This window comes from Amphiprion ocellaris, chromosome 18 (genome assembly GCF_022539595.1).
Source record: "Amphiprion ocellaris isolate individual 3 ecotype Okinawa chromosome 18, ASM2253959v1, whole genome shotgun sequence".
NCBI classification, from domain to species: domain Eukaryota; kingdom Metazoa; phylum Chordata; class Actinopteri; family Pomacentridae; genus Amphiprion; species Amphiprion ocellaris.
This window is the reverse complement of record NC_072783.1, coordinates 25935614-25956621: the sequence shown is the minus strand read 5'-3', so window position 1 is coordinate 25956621 and position 21008 is coordinate 25935614. Positions and strand designations below refer to the sequence as shown.

At 45.2% G+C, this 21008-nt stretch overlaps 1 protein-coding gene across 1 annotated transcript; it reads right to left on the bottom strand.

Annotated features, from left to right (window-relative positions):
* Positions 1 to 113: 113 nt before the first annotated feature.
* On the bottom strand, positions 114 to 16627 carry prr12a (proline rich 12a). The gene is made up of 15 exons (XM_023293771.3): positions 15487 to 16627; positions 13498 to 13655; positions 12967 to 13128; positions 7987 to 12707; positions 6525 to 6752; positions 5687 to 6380; positions 5016 to 5524; positions 4695 to 4811; positions 4368 to 4501; positions 3578 to 4044; positions 3356 to 3475; positions 2699 to 2796; positions 2147 to 2278; positions 1612 to 1707; positions 114 to 1461 (listed from the first exon to the last, which is right to left on the bottom strand). The coding sequence occupies exons 1-15, from the start codon at positions 15567 to 15569 to the stop codon at positions 1327 to 1329; spliced, it is 7854 nt and encodes a 2617-aa protein (XP_023149539.2). The 5' UTR covers positions 15570 to 16627; the 3' UTR covers positions 114 to 1326.
* Between the last annotated feature and the right edge of the window lie 4381 nt (positions 16628 to 21008).

Sequence of the window (21008 nt, the reverse complement as noted above, 5' to 3'; positions counted from 1 at the left end):
GAGATCCAGCCAAAATGTTCTTACTCCACGGTGTAAACGAGTCAAAATGTCCTCACAGAGATGGATGTTCAACAGTACACGAACACACACACACACACAATAGGGAAGCGAAACCATTTGTTCTTTGCAGATTTTATTTGTTTCTCAAATACAGGAGAGTTAATGTACAGAAGGACAAAGAATTTCATCAAGAACTGTACAATATTTACACATCTTTTTTTCCTTTTTTATGGAAAATTAGATTGTTTTCAAAATAAGTCATAGTATGCACAAACATCAAAATGATAAAAATGAAATGACTATTTCCTCTTTAAATATTACTTATTTATACTCCTTCTTCCCACATGGGAAATGGATAGTTTACTTCTTTTTCTTTGCACCTGTATGACTGATGATTGAACTGAAGCACAACAATGTTAAGTTTCAAATAGATTTTGCCATTCTCTTCTCCTTTTTTCTTTTCTTCCTTTTTTTTCTCGTTATTTTACACCCACTGTATTTGATACAATATTTCTCAACATCTGTTCTTTTGTATAGAGGGAAGACGACTTGGATATGTGGGTTATGATTGTATACTGAACCTGTGGAAAATAAAAAGGTATTTAAAATGTTAGGGCAGCAAAAACCAGCGCTTGTGAGAGTTTAAGTTAAAAACCTCCTCATATAAATAATAAAAATGTGTTTATATATTATCACACAGCTGACTGGTGCTGCCCTTCACATAGCACAGAATGAGAGAGAGAGAGAGAGAGCATTTATTAACACATTTCATGTTTCTATCCGTGGACAAGTCCATGATCACGCTGCTCACAGCACACTCTACACGCAGTTTAAAAAGCATTCTCACCCTCTTCCACTCTTTTCAAAAGCCAACAGCTGATGTTAGTCTTTTCAAAAAATAATTTATGTAAAAACTAAGCAGTAATAGTTTCTCTTTGAACTATTGTCTTTATGACACACAGTTAACAAGATGTCAGTGGCTCCTCCGTTGACTTGGCATCGTGGCTCCTCCTCTTTTCATCCGTCCACCTCGCGACTCTCCCTTTTTTTTCGTTTTTTTTTTTAAATCAATGGTAAATTCCCTCTCGACCCCTTAATCCGGTGGGGTCTCACAAAGTAAGACATTTCTTTAGTCACTGATCAACAACAAGGAAAAAAAAAAACAGAGGCCAGTGTCTGAGGTCATGTCAACAGACCCTCTTGTGTTCGTCAAGGGCCTTAGAGATTTGAAGAGGGTCGAGGGGCTGTACAGTGGGATCCATCTCTTTCCATTTTTGTTTTTTAAAATCCTCTTACTTTTTAAGTCGGTCTCTTTACGCGGTTGAATCAGGCTTTGGTGCTGAGCGTGAGCAGCTCGATGAAGGAGCCAAAGAGGGTGTCCAGCCAGCTCTGGTTGGCCATGCACTGCTGCACCACTTCCTCTTGGCCCGGGTCCTCAGCTGCCTGCTCAATGGTGTTGGTCTGGGAGAGACAGACACACAACTGTGACCAAACCGGGGCGCCAAGCCAAAAAAGAAAGCGTATGGCGACTCGAGCTCCAAAATGACAGAATCTTATCAATAAACCAACAGGACTGGAGCTCACGGTGTCAGTAGAAACATGGCTGCTTACCTCTTTCTTGCACTGTAAGAAGGTGTGGTATTTATAGTGATGCAGAGAGTGGTAGAGACTGTAGATCCGGTACGAGTCGGCTGACAGTTTAAGGTCCTATGAGAGAGAAATCAAATCAAGACTGGGTCAGTTTTATTAAATCTTTCAATCTCGCAGTTAAAAAAAAACAAAAAAAAAAACAAGCAAAAATGGAGCAGGTTTGGAAACTTGCAGCAGGTGTTTCTGTCACCCACTCTTCACTGTAATGGTTAATTTTGTCAATGCTGTAGTTTCAGTGTCTATATTTTCTCAGCCTTGCACGATGCTAATATTTTCTACAACTTGTACTCGTATGGAGCTTTTTTCTAAACCATAAATGTTTGAATCAGCTTAAATACCGTCTACAACAAACCATAGGGGTCCTATTAACTACAATGATGTTCTAATATCTAAAGATGGTAAAAATCAAATAACAGAACTTCTCAGTTTCTTCTTTAAAATGCAAATATTGATGACGATGACACCTCAATCTGAAAATGCTCTCACACACGCCTACCTGTGGTTTAGGCAGGGTCTTTTTGACTCTGTTGAGGGTCTTGCGGTTGTAAGCGTCACCGCTTAGCCGGATCCTCACCACTCCTGTGTCCAGGGGGTCTACCATGATCTGGGGATAAGCATGCAGGACCTCCTGTAATAGAAGAGGTAGGAACAGACACAGAACAGTTACAGAAAGATAAGCATAACAAGAAAAGTGACATACTTTTGTATTTTTTTTCATTAGCAGTAAATATGCTGATTTGGTACCGAAAATGTCTAAGCCAAAGGTGATTTAAAAAAAAAGTTGGAAACATTAAAGTTTGCCATATTTGCTTGAGAAATGATTAAAAAATTATTCCTTACTTTTCTGTTTTTTGATTAACCAATTTATCTGATGTCTGTTTCAGCAGTGGAATCCTTTGAATGAGTCTAGCACCACAAATATCAGCATATTTTACAGAAAGAAACACTTAGTAAATGGAGGACCAACAGCAAGGTGAAATAAACCTTTTAAAAGTAATTTCAGTCCAGAAGGATTGGAGACAGAAGCAGCACATGGAGGGCAGATTACCTGGTGCTGAGAGCTCATGCTGACTCTCCTCAACAACCTCCTCTTCTGTTCGCTGAGGATGCTGTCAATCTTCCTCATTGGGGGGAGGTAGAGCTCATCTGACGGCCAATCAAGGTAAAGGAGCTTTCATTAGTCATCATCCATGCAGCTGCCAATCATTTTAATACCGAGGACAAATTCAAAGCAGCTCTTTCTGGCTGCTGATCTATCCGCATTCCCAGGGCCTCCCTCCCGCCCGTCACACCTTGTTTATCTAAATTTCAAAAACCATTAAAACATTCATCTAAATAAGCATGCCAAATACTCTACAACATGTCCATTGCTACCGGGGGTGAAGTTTGTCCAGCTGGAGGCTTTGACCTAAAACCTGGCAGCTGATACTTGTCAGTGGTGGTGATGTTTACTCAACCTGCCCAAACTTCCCGCTTCTGAAAATACCATGAAAATGCCCCAATACTGGAGTTTCAAGGCAGCTAGTTAAGCTGCAGAAAACATGCAACCAGACAGGCAAGTCTGGTCTAGTTAGAGATGATGTTCTTACATGATCCAAGCTGCATTGGAGCATTTTAATCTATTTCTGTCTCATATGTGTCAGGGGATTTTTAAAGGAAGTTTAGCTGGTAACTATGTGGAGGAGGCAGTGTGTGCAGGTCTTACCGTCTGTGTCCTCCAGGGCTTGGATCATGTCGGGGTCCAGGGCTGTGCTCACCAGCATCTCCACGTAGCTCCTGAACATCTCCCTCATGGCGCGGTTGTTCACGCCGCCTTTCACTGGCACTGAGTGGGCGAGAAACGGAGTTTAAAACCACGCAGGGGACCTTCTACCATCATACTTCTAATGTCAAACTGTAAGCATTAAGAATTAAAATGGGCTCTCACTTTCATTTTCACTAGCTGCCTCATCCGATGAGTCCGAGTCAGACGATGAAGGTACTTCCTTCAGCCACTTCTTCCTCTTCTTGGGCGGTGGCTCCGCCTTCACTTTGGCTGGCTTGGACTTGGGTGGTCGCTCAGCCTTTTCCTTCTCCTTCCTCTCCACTGCTTTCTTGTCCTCCTTCGCTCTGCCTCGTTCTGCTGCTCCGCCACGTTTCTCCACCTTCTCCTGCTGAGGCTGGACTCGCTTCTCTCTCTCCTTCTCAGCGTCCTTCTCCCTTTCCTTGGCTTTGGGCACAGCAGCTGGAGCCTCCTTCTTGTCTCGTTGCTCTTTTGTTGTTGCTGTGGTTGCCGTCCTCGTTTTCTCCCTCTGTTCACGCTGAACCGGTGGAGTCACTCTGTCCTCTTTCTCCGTGGCTCTCGGTGGAGGCTGGGTGGCAGGGGGGGATGCCATTCTGGGGAGGGACTGGCGTCTGTGAGACATGAAGAAACTGAGTTTAACAGAATGTATTTACACTGAAATCAATCTTGTCTACAACAACAGTCAGCACACCCTCCAGGGCCACATAAATTCACCTGCTTTTTCACTTCATCTTATGAACAAGGCCCCAAAATGGTGATGTTTCAACAATCAATAGCCTATTTCCACTGTTAGATTTCAGTCAACCAAGGCCCCCCTGTCATCATACACATGATGGTTCCTACTTATTATTTGCAGGGGTAGTAGTGCACTGCTCAGCTGGGATCTCATCTATTAAGTCTAATTCAATATGGACTGGATGAAAAATAGGAGTACCTCAGAGCAGGTGTGGCTCTGCGCCACGGTCTCCGAGAGCAGACTCTGACGTAGTCCTTCTTGTTGACATTCTCCAGAAACTTGACATATATCCGCTGGTATCGCCTCTTCGCGTCTCCAAAGTAGCCAAGATACTGAGCCAGAAACAGATGATAGATTTAATTATGAACCAGCATAACTTTTGAATATCATTACTTTGATGGTAATGTGGAAATATAGCTTTGTAAGAAATGCATACAGAACATTTTTTTAAATGTTATTACAGTTGAAACCGTGAAAAGTATCCAAGTGAACATGACGGTTTGCAGGTGTGGTTACATTACTTACATTGCTTGTGGCACAGAACTGTCTCTGCCCATCTTTGATCTCGGGGCTGAACTTCTGCAGCAGAGCTTTCTGCACCCTCCAGATGGGTGGAGGCTCACGGCCCGTCTGTAGGGCCAGCTGTGCCCAAACACAGAACACATAGTTAAGTAGAAAAACTTTCTGCGACCAAATAAACACATCAAAAAAAAAGCACCAAAAGTTTTTGCTTTGGTTTTAATAACTTAGATGACACTTTTAGTATCCTGTACTGACACGTGCAGATCAGTATAAGAATTTATGTGTTGATGTGATTCTAAACAACACACGCTGTTGTACAAATACCTTGAGAGTCCGAATGTCCTCCACGCGCACCACAAACTCGTCCCTTTCTCTGAAGATGCCCTCCCCTCCACTCTCGCTCTCATCCTCCTCACTCTCCCCGACGATGGCGGCGTCTTCTTGTTTCTGGGCGAGGTGCAGCGACGTGATCTTTGGAGCTGGGGGCTCCTCGGGGGAGGCGGGGGACTCCGGAGATGGCATGGGAGACTCCTTCTGAGTTGCAGGTGGTGGTGGGGGTGGTGGTGGTGGTGGAGGAGGGGAGGCTGACGAAGGAGGCGGACTGGCAGGCTGAGGGACAGTAGCAGGTGGGGGAGGCGGCGGAGAGGGCGAGGTGGGAGCGACAGGGCTTGGAGGCTGGGAATCCTCCCGCTGTTCTTCCGGTACAGGTAGGGGTGAGGGGAGCGAGAGGGGAGGGAGGGGGGAATGAGAGGGGGAGGAGGATGAGGCAGGAGATGGGGGGACAGAGGGAGGCTCAGGGGTGGCAGGCTCTGGAGGAATCTCAGGAAGAGGAGCTGGAAGGAACAGGGGACAAGAAAACCACATGTGATCAAGTAATTAAGTAAAACAATTGTACAAAATACATGAAAAATATTCATTTTCTTAAACTCGGCTGCAGAAAAATCAGTGCACAAGATAAATAAAAGAGAATAAATAGAGAAGTGGCTGAGCCTCACCATCAAGCTTAGGGGCAGCCAAGGTTTCCAGCTGTGGTTCTCTCTCCTCCGTCATATCGCTCTCTTCATCCCCTCCTGTGCTTCTTTCTTCCTCATTCTCCTCCTCTTTGTTCTCATCCATGTCTCCATCTTCTGCCTGTAGGATGTCCGGTTCATTGGACTGGGGCTGAGCGTGAGGAGTGTGCATGGCAGGCTGGGGGCTAAGCGTGGGGGGCTGCAATGTAGGGGTGAGAGGGGCCTGAGTAGGCTGAGTCTGAGGCTGGGGAGGCGGAGGAGATAGCGTGGGCTGGATGTTTGAGGTTAGCTGAGGAGTGTCATACAGAGCAGAAATGGCTGAGGAGATGCTCTTCTGTAGGTCCTGGTTCTTCCCGACTGAGTCCTCCTCGTCAGACGAGAAAGAGGGTAAAGTCTCCAGGTTCCTCTTTAGCTCATCCTCTAAGCGCTTGGGGCTGGGGCAGTTACCCAGAGCCAGACCTCCATTCCCTTCACCATCCCCAAATGGAGGAGGTGGAGGTGGAGGGGGTGGTGCAGGAGACAGAGGGCGCAGACCCCCTGATTTACAGGGTGAAGTTTCGCCGTTGTCTGGTTCCATTCCTGGTGAGATATCCAAGCCTGGAGGTCTCTTTCCCGTCTTGAGGAAGTCCAAGAATGAAGCGACAAAGCCAGCCTTGGATTCAGAGTCCTTCTCATCCCCCTAGAAGAAACCCGAAAGAAAAATTCAGCTTAACTCCACAACTGCCAAGCTAGAAACTCTAACTACATCCATTTAAATTCAGCATCGTGCAGTTTTAAATATTCTTTGCTTAGCATAGCATCAATATAATCCTGTAGCCATTACCCTTTCCTCCAGACCCTCTTCATCCACTCCTTCACTCATCATCTGGCTCTTCTGCTTGTTCTTGTCTTGACTTCTGCTGCTTTCAGTGCTGCAGGGAGGTCCAGGACTTAAACCGAGAGAGGGAGCCGAGCCAACTGAGCCGTCTGACAAAGCAGGGTCCGTGCCAGACAGAGAGTCTGTCCTCAGCAAGGCATCAGAAGAGGACAGGGTACCGATTGGCAACTTGATCTGAAACACAACAAAGAAAACAGTAATATATAATCGTTTTATCCTGAACGAACAGATATGTTAGAACATCTAGAAAGCCACGATTCATTCATTTTTAAAGAGTAGCATTTAAATAGGGCAAATAGACAGGCTGAACCTAACACTAAACGTGACTAGTCCAAAAATAAAAGAGTGAGTGTAAAAGTAGAGTAAGGAATCACGAAACAGATACAGATGAAAAAGAACGATCCTCGGCAGGCACATGGCAATAGCTTGTAGCAGCCCTGCACTGGTCACACAAACTACAAAAGCTGCAGATACTGGATGACTCTCTTTTATTAAAAAAACAGATCATCATTAACCTTCTGCACCTGATAATCTGCCTGTAGGTTTGAAAGGGATGTTATCTTTTAAAAATAGTCAAAGTAACACCATTTATCAGAGCCAGACACTCCAAAAACAAATAATTTTCAAGTATTCCAGCTATCACTGAAATAGTCATTTGTGTACACTTTTGTTGAGAAAATTAACCAAAGGTTTAAATCCTAATATTTCATTAAAATCACCTTTTTCTAAATGTTTTTTTTTTTTTTTTTAAATGGCCAAAAATTGAACCATTGCACTAACCGGATTCTGTACAAAATTTTTAAAAATTTTATGTTCCTCTGTGCAACTTAGAAGCTATGACTGACTCTGCTGTGACCGACGGTTATGACAAAAATTCAGGGACTCTCCAGCTTAGGTGCAGGTAATGTTTGCATAGAGCAGACAAGAGACAAGTATAGAAACAAATAAAAAGTGTAGGTAGTAAATTATCTATAGCATATCAAGCCACCCTTTTCTAGTGTTGATAACACCTGTGGAAACTTGGAAAAATGTTGTACAAGTTGATTCCAGGTTTTTTGATTTATGGCACTGTTACTGTGTCATACTGCACAAAAACATTCTTGAGTTCTCTCTACCTCTAGTTATGGTTGTGCTGTTTCCATAGAGATACCAGATTTTATATTGCAGTGAAAAATGAGACCACATCGAGTAGAAATATGACTGACAGGAGTAGCAACTGCTTGGGGTTCAGAGGGTTAATTCACAATGCATTGCTTATATGCAAATCACTTTTTTTATGTGTGTTTTTGCAAAGGCTACCACAATGCACCACATTCAGCTTCGATTTCTGCTGTTTGTTTTTGCATTTGCTAGCCTCAAACCTGTGCATGTAAATCCCCAAGCCTATTCTCGACAGAGTGCCACTGACCTTGAGAGGTGGAATAGGCTCGTGTTGCTGCTGGGGCTGGTGATGGAGCTGCTGTTGCTGCTGCTGATGGAGGTGATGATGGTGCATCTGATCCTGCTCCTTCCCGCTCATTTCTATGTACATATCCTCCCTCCTTCCTCCTCTACCTCTGCTTCCACGGCCCCTACCCCTGCCTCGTCCCTCCACACTGAATCCGCCTCCTACTGTTGTTCCACCCATCTCTCCCATCATGCCTCGGGGAGTGTAAGGCTCGGGCATGGGGCGGATGCGAGGTCTGCCTCTCGGCCTTGGCGGACCCTCTCTTTTGGGCCTCGTGGGCTTTCGGCCTCTCTTCTTGGGTCCTTCTGGAGGCAGCAGAGAGTGTGAACCCATAGATGAGTAGCCTGAAGAGTGGTAGAAATCAATGTCGCCCATTAAGGGGCTGAGAGATCCACTTCCTCCTCCTCCCTTTCTGCAGCTGGACACCAAATCTGGTAAAAGGTCCGGGAGCCTCCGGCTGTTCAACCGGATATCAGCTGGCTGGTCGGCTTTATCCTCATCATCTTCGAAGTCATATTCTTGAGCGTAGCTTTTCTTAGGCAGTGTGTTGGGGTCCCTGCGCTCCTTTAACAGGTGGAAAGAGCTGGACTTGAGGAGCTTCTTAGGACGAGAAGAGCAGAAAATCGGAGACTGCAGGCCTCCAGAACCAGTTCCTGTGCTTGTTCCTCCAGGTCCAGAGGCCATTTTCGCTCCAGCGTTGTTAGGACCAGCAGTATTCGAGCCCAGACCCATAGCTGGGGCCTGGGACTGTATCAATCCAAGCTGCTCAGTGTTGACAGTGGAAGGAAGCTCATGTGTTTTAAGGGAGTCTAGATCCAGAGTCATGGTGTTGTTGCTGGGTTCTTCCAGGCCATGACAGTAAGGTTCATAACCCTGATCTGCACCATGGTGACCCATTATATCATAGCTAGCTCCACTGCTCCCCCCTGCTCCGCCTGCACTCTGTCCAGCTTTCATGGAATCCATTCCTTCTTGCCCACCATGGCTTTCATTCATCTCGTCCTGGCCTGGTCCTGCACCGCCAGCGCAGCTCGACTTGTAGTCCTCTGCACAAAACATGTCTTCCATTCCTGGAAAAAAGGAGCGGTCCTCATCCTGAAGGAGGGAGTCCGGGAAGCAGATAGACGTTAAGGGTACAAAGCGATTACTTTGTTGATTCTGGTCTGCTTTCTCCACTGGGCTGACTGTGTCAAACTGGTGCTGCTCTGAGCGCTGCTGGTCCATCTGGCTCTGCTGAGGGGTGAGCTGGGCTGAGAGTGGCTGCTGAGGGTCAGGCTGAGGCTGGGAGTGGGCTGAGGCAGAAGGTGGGGGTATGTGGTGAGGGTGAGGGGGCTGCTGCTGAGGGTGGGGCTGGGCGTGAGGGTGGTGAGAGTGGGTTTGTTGGTGTTGAGAGGTTGGGTGCTGCTGCTGTTGCTGCTGCGCATGGTGCTGTGAAAGATGGTGCATGTGAGACGGCGTGGATAGGCCGATATCTGGCTCAGTGAGGAAGGAGTGAAGTTCGGAGGCCGAGTGTTGCTGCGAGTGGTGAGTCTGCTGTGGCTGATGGTGTGGTGGGTGCTGCCTCTGCTGCTCCTGCTGCCTGTGGCGCTCACTGCTGCCTCCACTCCTTCCTGCGCTGCCCGGTCCACCACGTCTGTCTTCTGCAACAGTGACATCTGTGCTGGAGGTCTGAGAGAGGGAGCGCTCCAGCATGTCCAGGGAGGAGACCACTGAGCTTTGTTTGACCTGGCTCTGCTCGTGCTGATGTGGTGGGGGCCCGTGGTTGTAGTGAGCCGCTGCCACCTCCAAAGCTTGGGACTGCAGCTGAAGCTGGAGCTGGGTGGTCTGTGACTGAGATTGAGCCTGATGTTTACTTGAGCCGAGTCTCCCACCAGCGCTCTCCATTACAGCTTGTTGTTGGCTGATCGAGTGCTGCTGCTGGGGATGAGAGTCCATTTTATGGTGCTGTTGATGCTGCGAATGAGAATCAATTTTGTGGTGCTGCTGATGTTGATGCGAGTCCATTTTCTGGTGCTGCTGATGCTGCCGGTGAGAGTCCATTTTGTGGTGTTGCTGTTGATGTTGGTGGGAGTCCATCTTGTGGTGCTGTTGATGAGGCTCCAGTTTGTTGCGGGTGGTGTGGGACAGTACTGACTGCAGCAGGTGTGGTGGCTGACGGGACTGATCCGTGGGAGAGTCCATGAGGGACGCAGCCGCTTGAGACTGAGAATGCTGCTGCTGGACCTCTGGCGTTTTCCGAGGATAAGGGATTTCTGCACGCTCCTGTGACTTCTTTTGGAGCTCCATTTGGGTGTGTGATGGTATCTGCGAGTGTGAGGACACATGCTGACTATGTGATGAGTGCTGGGGAGCAAGGGAGTGCTGACTGTATGGGTCACCTCGGCCATAGTGGACAACGGAGCCTAGATTGTCATGGTGATGGAGGTGGGAGTGCACTTGTTCAGCACTGCTCCTCCCTCCACTGCTCCGGCTGTTTCCAACAGACCTCTCGTTCCTTTGCTGCTGTTGCTGTTGGTGATGGTGCTGTTGATGTTGCTGCTGCTGCTTCTTTAGGGACATCTCCAGCTGGCTGTCCAGCCCTGAGATGGATCCTCCAGAACCTGCATTTCCAACTCCAGCAGTAGATGTGGCACTGTGGGTACGTATAACACTCTGGGGGTGGTACCTCTCCTCAGAAGTCTTACCCATATCATAGCTCATCCCTTTGCCCGAATCAGTGGTTGGGGGTACTGACTGGGGCTGCGGCTGTGTCTGCTGAGATGTCTGTTGTGGCTGCTGTTGAGGATGGTGATGAGCAGTCTGAGGAGCAGGACTCGCTTGGGCTTGCAGCAGGTGCTGAATCAAGAACTCATCATCGTCATCGACTTCCTCTTGGGATCTCTGAGAGCCCACTCCCAGCATTGAAGTGTCCGCCTTTGTTTTGGAGGAGGTGGAATGATATGACTGAGGTTGGGAGCTGGGGCCTCTGGTGTCAGGGAAGCCCTGCGGTGAGGCTAGAAAAGTAGGGGAGAGAACTGCGGAAATGTATTTATTTGAGCCTGCACCTCCAGGAGATTGAGTGGGGCAAGTGGGCACTGGGGAGTGCAACCCTGGACGGATGATGCCTGAGTTGCCTGATGGGGAGGGGCTGGAGTCTGGAATATGATAAGACCCTCCACCACTCCCTCCTCCACCTCTTTCATTTGCCATACCATTTCCTGCTCCTCCTGCTGAGCCAGAGTTCCCACTCCCTGCACCGCTGCTGCTTCCTCCCCCTGATGCTCCACTACCTGAAGAACCACTTGATCTTAACAGGGCAGGCGAGTGACCTGGCGCTCCGTAACCGAGTGATGGGCTTCCTGCTCCACCTAGAGAGGATGGAAGTGATCCATAAGCAGAGTCAGCTCCGTATATATCAGTGGAGTACGACTGGCTTCGCCCTCCTAAACTCCCATAGCCTTTTCCACCAGTCCCCGAGCTCAGGTCTTGAGCTTGTGGTGAACTGAAACCTCCATAAGACTGAGCCAGGTGGGATGTAGGTGGCTGGTTGGGGGAATATGACTGTGTCTGTTGTTGGGGCGGTGTCTGACCAGTAAGCGCAGAGGTGGGGGTCTTCACCGGGGGTACAGGAGAACCATAGCCTGAGAGGCAGGATTTGGGGAGAGACTGGGGAGCTGAAGTGGAGGTGGCAGGGGCCTGCTGCTGAGGTGCTGGGGGAGGTGGAGCTGGCTGAGGAGGTGGCTGTTGCCTGGAAGGGGCTGCACTGGAACTCGAGGTGGGAATCGAGTTAGAAGGATGAGCCCCAGAGGTGGCAGAAGAAGAGGAGGAGGAAGAGGAGGTAGAGGAAGCAGATGGGGGTGTATGAGGAGTTCTTGAGGATGATGCCGAACTTCCAGAAGAATATCCACTGCTGGAGCTGCTTTTAGTACCTTTCCCAGCTGAGGATGAAGACGAGGAGGAGGAGGAGGAGGAATAGGGGGGCTGAATGATTGGTCGATACTGCTCAGTGCGAGAGGTGGGCTTGTGGTCAGATGAGGGGCTCTGGTCACCCAGTGGACTGCAAGAAAGGCCAGCATGCCTGTGGTGGGTGGCAATCTGCTGGTACCCCGCCCCTCCACAGCTGAGGTAGTGCTGAAGAGAGTGGGCAGCAGAGGACGAGAGCTGCGACTGAGCTGGCGTGGGCCGCTGGTAGTGCTTGATGACGCTGTCCTGTCTGGGCACAGCCCTCTCCTGAGCCGAGTTAGACTGGGACTGGGACTGAGGCTGGGGCTGGGCTGAGGAAAACACTGATGGATTATACAGCTGGGAGGATTGATCTTGTAGCTGTGATGACAGCAGGTTGAACTGGTGTGACTGCAGGTGCCTGGCAGAGGACGCCTGGGCTGATGTGGCACCCGTGGGATCCTGGCTGCCCCTGTAGGCAGCTGCAGCAGCACCCTGCGAGGACAGGAGTCTATCAAAACCCAGGCTCGACTGGGAAGGGGCTTTGATGTGTATTAGGGGGTCATGTGGGGAGAGCAGGCCATTGGATGTAGGACTAAACGTGGGTGTGTCCTGGAGGGACAGCGAGGCGGCAGGGAAGGAGCGGCTGGAGAAGGATGCTGGATGTTGATAGGCTGATAGTGCCGAGGAGGAGGGGAAAGAGCCAGAGCCAGGGAGGGCTCCGGAGATGAAGAGTTCAGGAGGAGCAGGCGTGTGCATCGCTGTTAGAAAAAGGAAAACATTGCAAAATTACTCAGCAACCATTCATTTAAATTCATTTTTAAAAATATTTTATATTATTCAAAAGTTAGTCTATCAACAAGTACAGTAGAATGTTTACATGCTCAATAAAAATGCCCAAATAGTAACACCAACAGAATAATAATGCAACCAAACATTAGGAGGTTTAGTAAAATGTCATATCGACTGTGGGGCCTGTTTGAATGTCAACACATCAGGGAAGATCCAACCAAGCCCCACCTGTCTGCCAGGATGGTGTGCGGAACTGGGAGAGAAGGGAGGAGGCAGAGGGCGGAGGCTGGGGACCCCGGGACTCCAGGGCTGAGATCAGATTCATGACGGAGGCATCGGGGGCAGAGGGGCTGGCATGGTGCAGGCCAGTGTCAAAAAGCCCAGATAGACCTTTAGGATGGAAAGACAGAACAATTAAAAATTGATTAGTTGATTAAGAAATTAAATAATAACAGCTGGTTGCAGAGAGGTGAAGAAATACAGGATTTTGGGATCTAAATTTAACCGTCCCTAAAGATCTAATTTAATTTTTAACAAATCCAAAGACTCTTAAACAGAATATCAGAAGTTTCAGAAGACATTGGTAAAACTGTATTGAAATAAATACAGACTTTAACACGAAGGGCTTTGATTCCATTGAGCTATAATGTGCACATTTTTCAATGACAATAATCTACCAGAGCCTGCCTGGACAGACACAATAATTCATTGCCGGGGCCCCTGATGGCGGTGACATGGAAGGTATGACATTTATCTTACCCAAACTCCGTCCAGCTGCTCCCCAAGCCCCGCCTTGGCCAGAGCTCCCTGGGTGGTGATTGGTGGCATAGCCCTGCAGAGGGTGTGGGGTGGCGTAGGCTTGCCGGTGAAGGAGCTCAGACTCAGGGTGGGATGATCTGGAACTCCCATATACAAGACTAGGAAGAGAGAGGAGTGGAGGGGGTTTGTGAAGTGTCATTAATTTCAAAGTACATTTACATAAATCTAATCTGTTCCCAAAATATGACCCTTGAGAAAAGTCTGTCTGAGCTGGGCTCCCTTTTAAAAATACACCAAATCTGACGTGTAAGTGAGGTAGTTCTTCAATTGAAGAAATCCACACATCAGATGTCAGCTCATTAGTTTGGCATCCATATTTAAGTTGAGGCTTCTAAGCAGCAGCCTACAGGTGAACACCAAACTCTTGATAAGTGTCAGGTATGCTTGAGGAATCACAGTTTTTCAAACATGGTCATTTTACAAAAATCTATACATGCAAATCTGTCACACCAGCCATCTAGTGTACGCACAATGCAAAAATAAAAGGATAGTTAATTTACAATTATTATCATGGAACCACAAGACTCAACCACCGCATTAATTTGACATTTTACAAACTGAACGAACTCCTTATTCATCTCTATGGAGTTTCCTGCTGTAGATTTCTGCTTTACAAAAGCCAGATGAAATGCGTGGCTGCTACCGGGCAGATAACATGCTAGCATTTGTGCTGCTGGTAGCACCGCCTAGCAGCAGTGCTCAGCAGCTAAAGGTAGAAATGCAGAGACTAGGCCCAAACTACAAGGCCAGTCTTGCGTATAAATAAAGCATGGGTCACAAAACTGCACATTAGGTCCGAATGAAAATCACAGTCTTCTCAGTTTACATCAGACACAAGCGATTAATAAGCCTGTGGCCAGTGATTCTGTTGATGTAGCTAACAGCTGGATGGTGCAAGTCGACGCAAATGCATGCTAAACTGCATGCAAACACCAGCAACTAGCCGGGTTTGTTTAGCCAAATATCACCTCCCCTAGGAGCGTGGTGGCTTCGGAGTGTGATCGGGCAGATAAGTGTGCGTTTAAATATCAGACATGTGGTGCTAAATAAAAGCCAATGACGTTTGCGTGCACAGGCCTCAACTGACTTCCCTGCAACATAAAGCTAGCTCCCCGGCTAACCAATGCTAAAAGACACAGCAGCTACCTAGAACACAGTCCAGGCAATTTTCACCATCACCTCATGCATTCACGCTGCATTTACTGGTTTTATTTTATCATGACTACAGAAGCTGTAAATTGCTGGTTGGTCGCAAGAAAAAAAAGGGACTTGGCTCAATTTTATTATGCAAATGAACATCCAGAACCCACCAGCAATTATCTAGATCACGCTTGGGCAAAATGCAACCAAAAGCTCGGTTTTTTTTGACAGTGTAGCAGCCAACCCCAGCTTCAGATTTCTATTTGACGCTGTCTTTGCAGTGTAGTAATTTATGTTTAATTAAAAGGTGTCCCCTCGGTTAATGTGCATCTTGTTGATGTCTGTCAGGGGGGCTGCTGTGGAGGGGGTTTGCTGCGTCTGCACTCCTATCAATCCTATGAATTTATCCATCAAGGATCTGTGTCCAGGCCTGCACACTGGGAACAATAATTCCTATGGATACTCCAGACATCCCCCCTCCCCACCTCCTTCTCCACATCCACCTCCACCTCCATCACTACAAAAAAAAAGTCTGTCAATCACATTCAATTCATATCCAGCAACCTTTCCTTTCTCCACCCCGCCCACCCCCACGACACTCCACTCATCCATTCCCTGTTTATAATATTATTACTATGCAAGTGTTTGGATGACAATGCACTACACATAATGGCAAGGCATGGCGCTCCATATGAAGCCAATGGCGACAATTTGTTTACATGGGGTCACATCGTAGCCCTGCACAGTGCTCTAGTGATGCATGCACATTGTCTTGAATCCAACGCATACCTTGCTTTAGCCGATCTCTCGTAACTCCATCCTGCTCCTGCGCCCAAATCACCAAACCCTGTTCCCGGGTAATTTCTATCCATTTATGCCTCGTACAGAGTGTGCGATGAGGATGAAAGCAACGAGGGCAGATTACGGGAGTAAAAAAAAAAATAAATCCAGTCTTTCCCGTGCTCGTTTTCAGGCTATTTTCCCCGGTTTCATAAGCAAGTCCTCAGGAGTGGAAAACAGCATATTGAAAGAGAAATGGAGGGGAGGAGGAGAAAGCTGGATGAAAAAAGAGGGGGGTCTACGGGGTTATAATCCAACCACCTCCAAAAAAAGCCACTCTTCCTCCTTTTCCTACGCCTTTTATCATTTCCACGAAGGTAGCCCGAAAGCAGTCATGGTGAAGATGCCGCGGATTTTGGCCGGTGATGGGCGAAATGCTGATAAACATTTGACTTGAATGCGTCCCTTTCTCACCGTCTCTCCTCCCCTTTCTTTAGGCTAGTTTCGGCTACGCTGCTAGCAACAGGAAAAGACTGCGATTGACAGGGCCACGTTGGTAGCAATCATTCCCCCAGCAGACGAGCAAAGAAATCCTCAATTTCTAAATCTTTTTTTCTCCTTCTTCTTCTTCTCCGCCTTTGCATGCAAATGGTTCCCACCCCCCTCCGGAGCGGAGCTGTGTGCTAGCAGCAGATGCTAGCTGTCAGTAACGACGCATCAAAATAAAACAGGGCTGCTTTTATTTCCCCCCTAAATGCTTCGCTCCCCTTGTTCCTTTCCACGGCCGTTCAAGGCTGGGAAAAAAGCGACGAAGAGGGTCGCTAACCGCTGGAGAAAATTCAGGAAACAGCACGAGAAAAAAAGGCGTGAAAACCGAACGAGGAAGTGTAGAGAAAAGCAGGCCGCGTTTTAATATTTTTTACTCATTTTCCTCCGGAGACGCCATTTTTGAAGGCGGCTAGCCGCTGTCCGTCCTCCCTCTCCCCCTCCGTGTCTCACCGCCGAGACTCACTCAGTGTCTGCGGTGACCTCCATTCACCAGTCTGACTTCCAGCCGTGCTGGCTTTTTCCAGATTTTTCACCTTATTTCATTCCATCTGTTATTCCCACACGACATTAACACTTAGCAGTCACCCCTTTGCCCTTCTCTTAGCATCCTAGCGCTGAAGTATCTCCAACAAAAAGCAGATTTAAGGCCTCCTGCAGCTACTTTGCAAATTCACATCCAATTTATGCAGTTTTTTTTTCATAGCCAGTAGCAACTTGCAATCAAAATCAAATATCCTGCATTTTTCTGCCGATCGGTAGCATTTTATTATTGTGCAACATCTTAAACACGCCAACACCCTTAATATTTTATTTGTTTTATTTGTGCAAATCTTATTATTCAGAGATCCAGTCTGCCATATGCAGGTTTTATTTTCAGCCAGCAGATGGCACACTGGATTTTATGGTGATTATAAAGTAGGAGGGATCTCTGGATGCTGAGACTGAGAGCTGCTCTTCATTGCTTTTCTGATACACTGGAATTGGCTTGATCACCATTTTAACCTGTTATTGTCTCCAATTGTGGTGACGCAGCTGACACAATCTACTAGAAATATGTTGCAAATTGGCGTTTTAATTAGTCGATAGTCAATATTGTCAATTGCAGAATATAAATGTGTCCCCCTTTGTTTAGTGAAAACACGCACACACGTACTCTAGAGGCCTGTTTGTCCAGAGAGCCATCATTGTGTGAGTATGAGCGTTTGCTGCCCTCTAGTGTTGATTTTGAATTCTGGCGCTAAAAAACTGCCAATATCTTCAGTGGTTCATTTAAACTTAACTTCACATGAGATTAGCTCTAATCAGAGTTTAACAAAACCAGGTTAAAATGAGTAAAACCAGGGAAACCGCAATTACCAATTTATCTCTGTTTACTGCTGTTAAACCAAACAGTATAATCAGAAAAGAGATGCTTGCTTACCCACATTAAAATGTAGAAATGAATAAAGAGATGCTGTAATGATCTAGAGCAGGGTCCAAAACTGATCTGCCAGAGGGTCCAATCTGGCCCACAAGATGACTTTGCAAAGTATAAAAATTACAGAGTTGAAAATGAATACTTCCAGTGAAAATATTTAAAGACACTGAACATTGTGCAATATAATGTCAGTCAGCAGCTTCAGTATGACAGTTTGATTTGGTTGAACCCCGTGGTTGATGTACGGCCACAACTTTTATGCATTTTTTATGTATACATTTTCTACATTTGCAAGGCAGGAGGACAACTTAACCTTCTTCCTTAACATTTCCCACTTTAGTTTGTGTGGTGTGGTGTGTCAGAAATACTACACACGTGGAAATGAATGGGAATTTAAAATGATTTCTAGATCTTGACAAGTTGTAAAATACAGGGTGTCCCAAAAAAAAATTGACATCATTTGAGATGTCCATATCGGAGTGACTACATGGTCAGGAGAAATGATATTTAATGGGATTTATTTTGGACAGATAATTCTACAAATTTCAAATGAAAACTTCTGGGGGATCGTTAGTTGATGGTAATTTGTCCACATAATTGGTAACTGCCACGTCCAAATCTGCTTTCCTATTGGCGTTTGTTTAGAGAATTTTCTAACAAATTCATGTTGTGCATTCACATTTGACTAAGTTTGGGTGTACTTCAATACACAGAACGCCTTTCCTGTTACAGTGTCTATTCCTGAAAGGAGAAAAATAAAAATGATTACACTTTTGAGCAAAAAGAAGCAAACAAATTTTAAACAAGTTATCAGGTGATGAAATGATGTCACATTTTTTGGGACAAGCTGTATTGTTCAGTTCCAGATCCCCGCGACTAAATGTTTTTTGGCTTTGTAGACACTCTGATCTCTAAGTTGTAATGTGTAAATGATAAACTGAGGCTTAATATTGTTGAAATTTCACTTATTTTGCTTAATAAATTTCAGGTTGTTTATAATGCTTTGTAAAAACATGGTTCATTAAATGTGAACATTGTTAGAATGTACTATTTTGCACTAAAACAAAGTGAAAAATTTTGAGTTATTTATCGGTTATTATGTTATGATTTCACTGGTCCGGCCCACTTGAGATCAAATTGGGCTGAATGTTGCCCCGGAACTAAAATGAGTTTGGCACCCCTGACCTAGAGCATATAAGAGAGGATTTAAAACCCCATTAATGCCATCTCTTGGAGAGAATTGGGTTTTTCAGACTTTCAGACACTCTGCTCTTACAATCAGAAACATCCGGTGTTGGAGCATCGGCTGCATTTTTCCCACTGTCATTTCTGACAGCTGGTCCAGTCTTCAAGTTCAGCTCTACAACTATTTCTTAACGTTTTTGGAGGAACTTGATTATATTGGTCAATCCATCTCTAAACGGCAGCGGTTTTGAAAAGTTAAACTTCCCCATTTGTTAGTTTAAAGTTAATTCTGGGTCACACTTTAAACTGGAGTTTAAAGCTTCAGCACTACACAATATTTCTTCATTTTAAGCTCGTTTTAAACTCTGATTCAGCATAGTTTGCTATTAAATCATGTTTAATCAGGTTTAAAAATTCATAATTGTTAGTGCAACCACTTATATAAAAACAAAACATGAGTGACGGAGTATCTTACACGTTTTTTTCATACCTTCTTTTAACCCACAATATCAATAACACGCAAAATGGAAATATTGTGCTGGTATCTCTAGTATTAAACTGATGCAATATAAGCACCTCCAGTTCAGTACGTCACTATATTCTGTGTCATTTTGAATTTCCTACACTCTAAAATGATGCAGTGACTTATAATATGTTGCTAATTCAGGCAAAGCTCACTCAAATATGAATTTAAAATCCCCCCGAGGCTAAGGTTAATTTACACTGACTGTATATTTCATAAAATACTGGAGCTCGTTCTAACTGCCATCCAGAAAAGGGAGAGTTAATCAATTACTCTCGGACTGTGAGGACCTATAAATATTAATAAACTCTATATATTAAGAATTGCTGTAATCTGACAGCATCTTACGAGGATCTCGTGGTTGTATAGGATTAATCTTTGTGTTACAAAATGCGTAGCGCAAGACAAAGCACGGGATTTTTTTTCTTCTAATTTTTCAAAGAGAATTCCTCACACTGTAAGACTTGTCCTGCTCGAGACATCCCATAATACTCATGAATGTGCATATATACTATCCGGTTCATTTGACCTGTCAGTTGTGTCCATTTATATTGTTACACATTGATGCTACAAGCATTTTTGAGGCCTTGATGTTCATTTTATTTATATAAAGCACTGGCAAAGATCTTAAGTAAATGTATTATTTACTTTTTCCTATATGTTAAGTTAAATGTAATTTACTTAATATGTGTATTTTTGTATAGTAATTATTTCTGGAGGCTTGTAAGATCTGTTTACAATGACCCACTTAGTTAAATGCATACAGTCCTCACTGAGTGAAGGTAAGTTGAATTTTTACTCCGCCAAGGAACGCAGTGGAGTTATGTGACGATTGGCATTGGTTTGTCTGTCTGTCTGTCTGTTTGATCGCAACATTACTCAAAAACGGACAAACGGATTTGGATGAAATTTTCAGGGAAGGTCAGAAATGACACAAGGACCAACTGATTAGATTTTGGCAGTGATGCTGCTTATAGTCTGGGTCCACGGATTCGTTAAAGATTTCTGCAACATTGCTAGATAGCAGTCTAGCAATGAGTCTGTATCTGCTAGGCAGCCATCGAATTAAACAGATGAGTGAAGAGTTCCTTTGTTTTGGTTCTAAATATGATCACAAAATAGGATGTATGTAAAGTTATGTATGCAGGGGGAGATAAAAGCACTTAAAATCCTGACTTCAAAATGAGTACATTTTTAGTTCAAAGGAATTTCCTTAAGTCACCTCTAACTGAATTTAGTTTTAAAATGAACTAATGTTGAAAATTGACTTTAAATTACAGATAATATTTAGTTGATGCAATTACCAACATTATTATATCAACCCATCCTGTCAAAATTTGCAATTTAAAACGTCCTTCTAAATCATTAAATCAGATGTTTCATCTTTAAGATGAATAAAATTTCAGTTCAAAGAAATTGCATTAAGTTACTCCAACTTAAAATTTTGTTTCAAATCAACTAATGCAGAAAATTGAGTTGAAATTACGCATAATGTCAAATTAATGCAACTACCAACATTGTGATTAAAAATAGTGTTTGCAACTTAAAAGGTTTGTCTTGATCATTAAATTAGATGTTTTATCTTGCAGTCATGCATTTAATGATGACAACAGGTCCCTTGAATTATTTTTCAAGCCGCAAGAGAGACACAAAAATCACTTAAAAACACTGAGGTGAAGAAGAGTGCTGGGAATTAAAATCTAAATTTCTTATTAAATACACACTTCCTGAGTAATCTCTTGCAAATGATCACTTCCTAGTAGACTTCTTGACTTGTCCCTCTGTTAATCTTGTCACACACAGTCACTGTCATGCCTCCCCCCTCCCCTCCCTCCCCTCCCTCCCTCACCGCCTCCC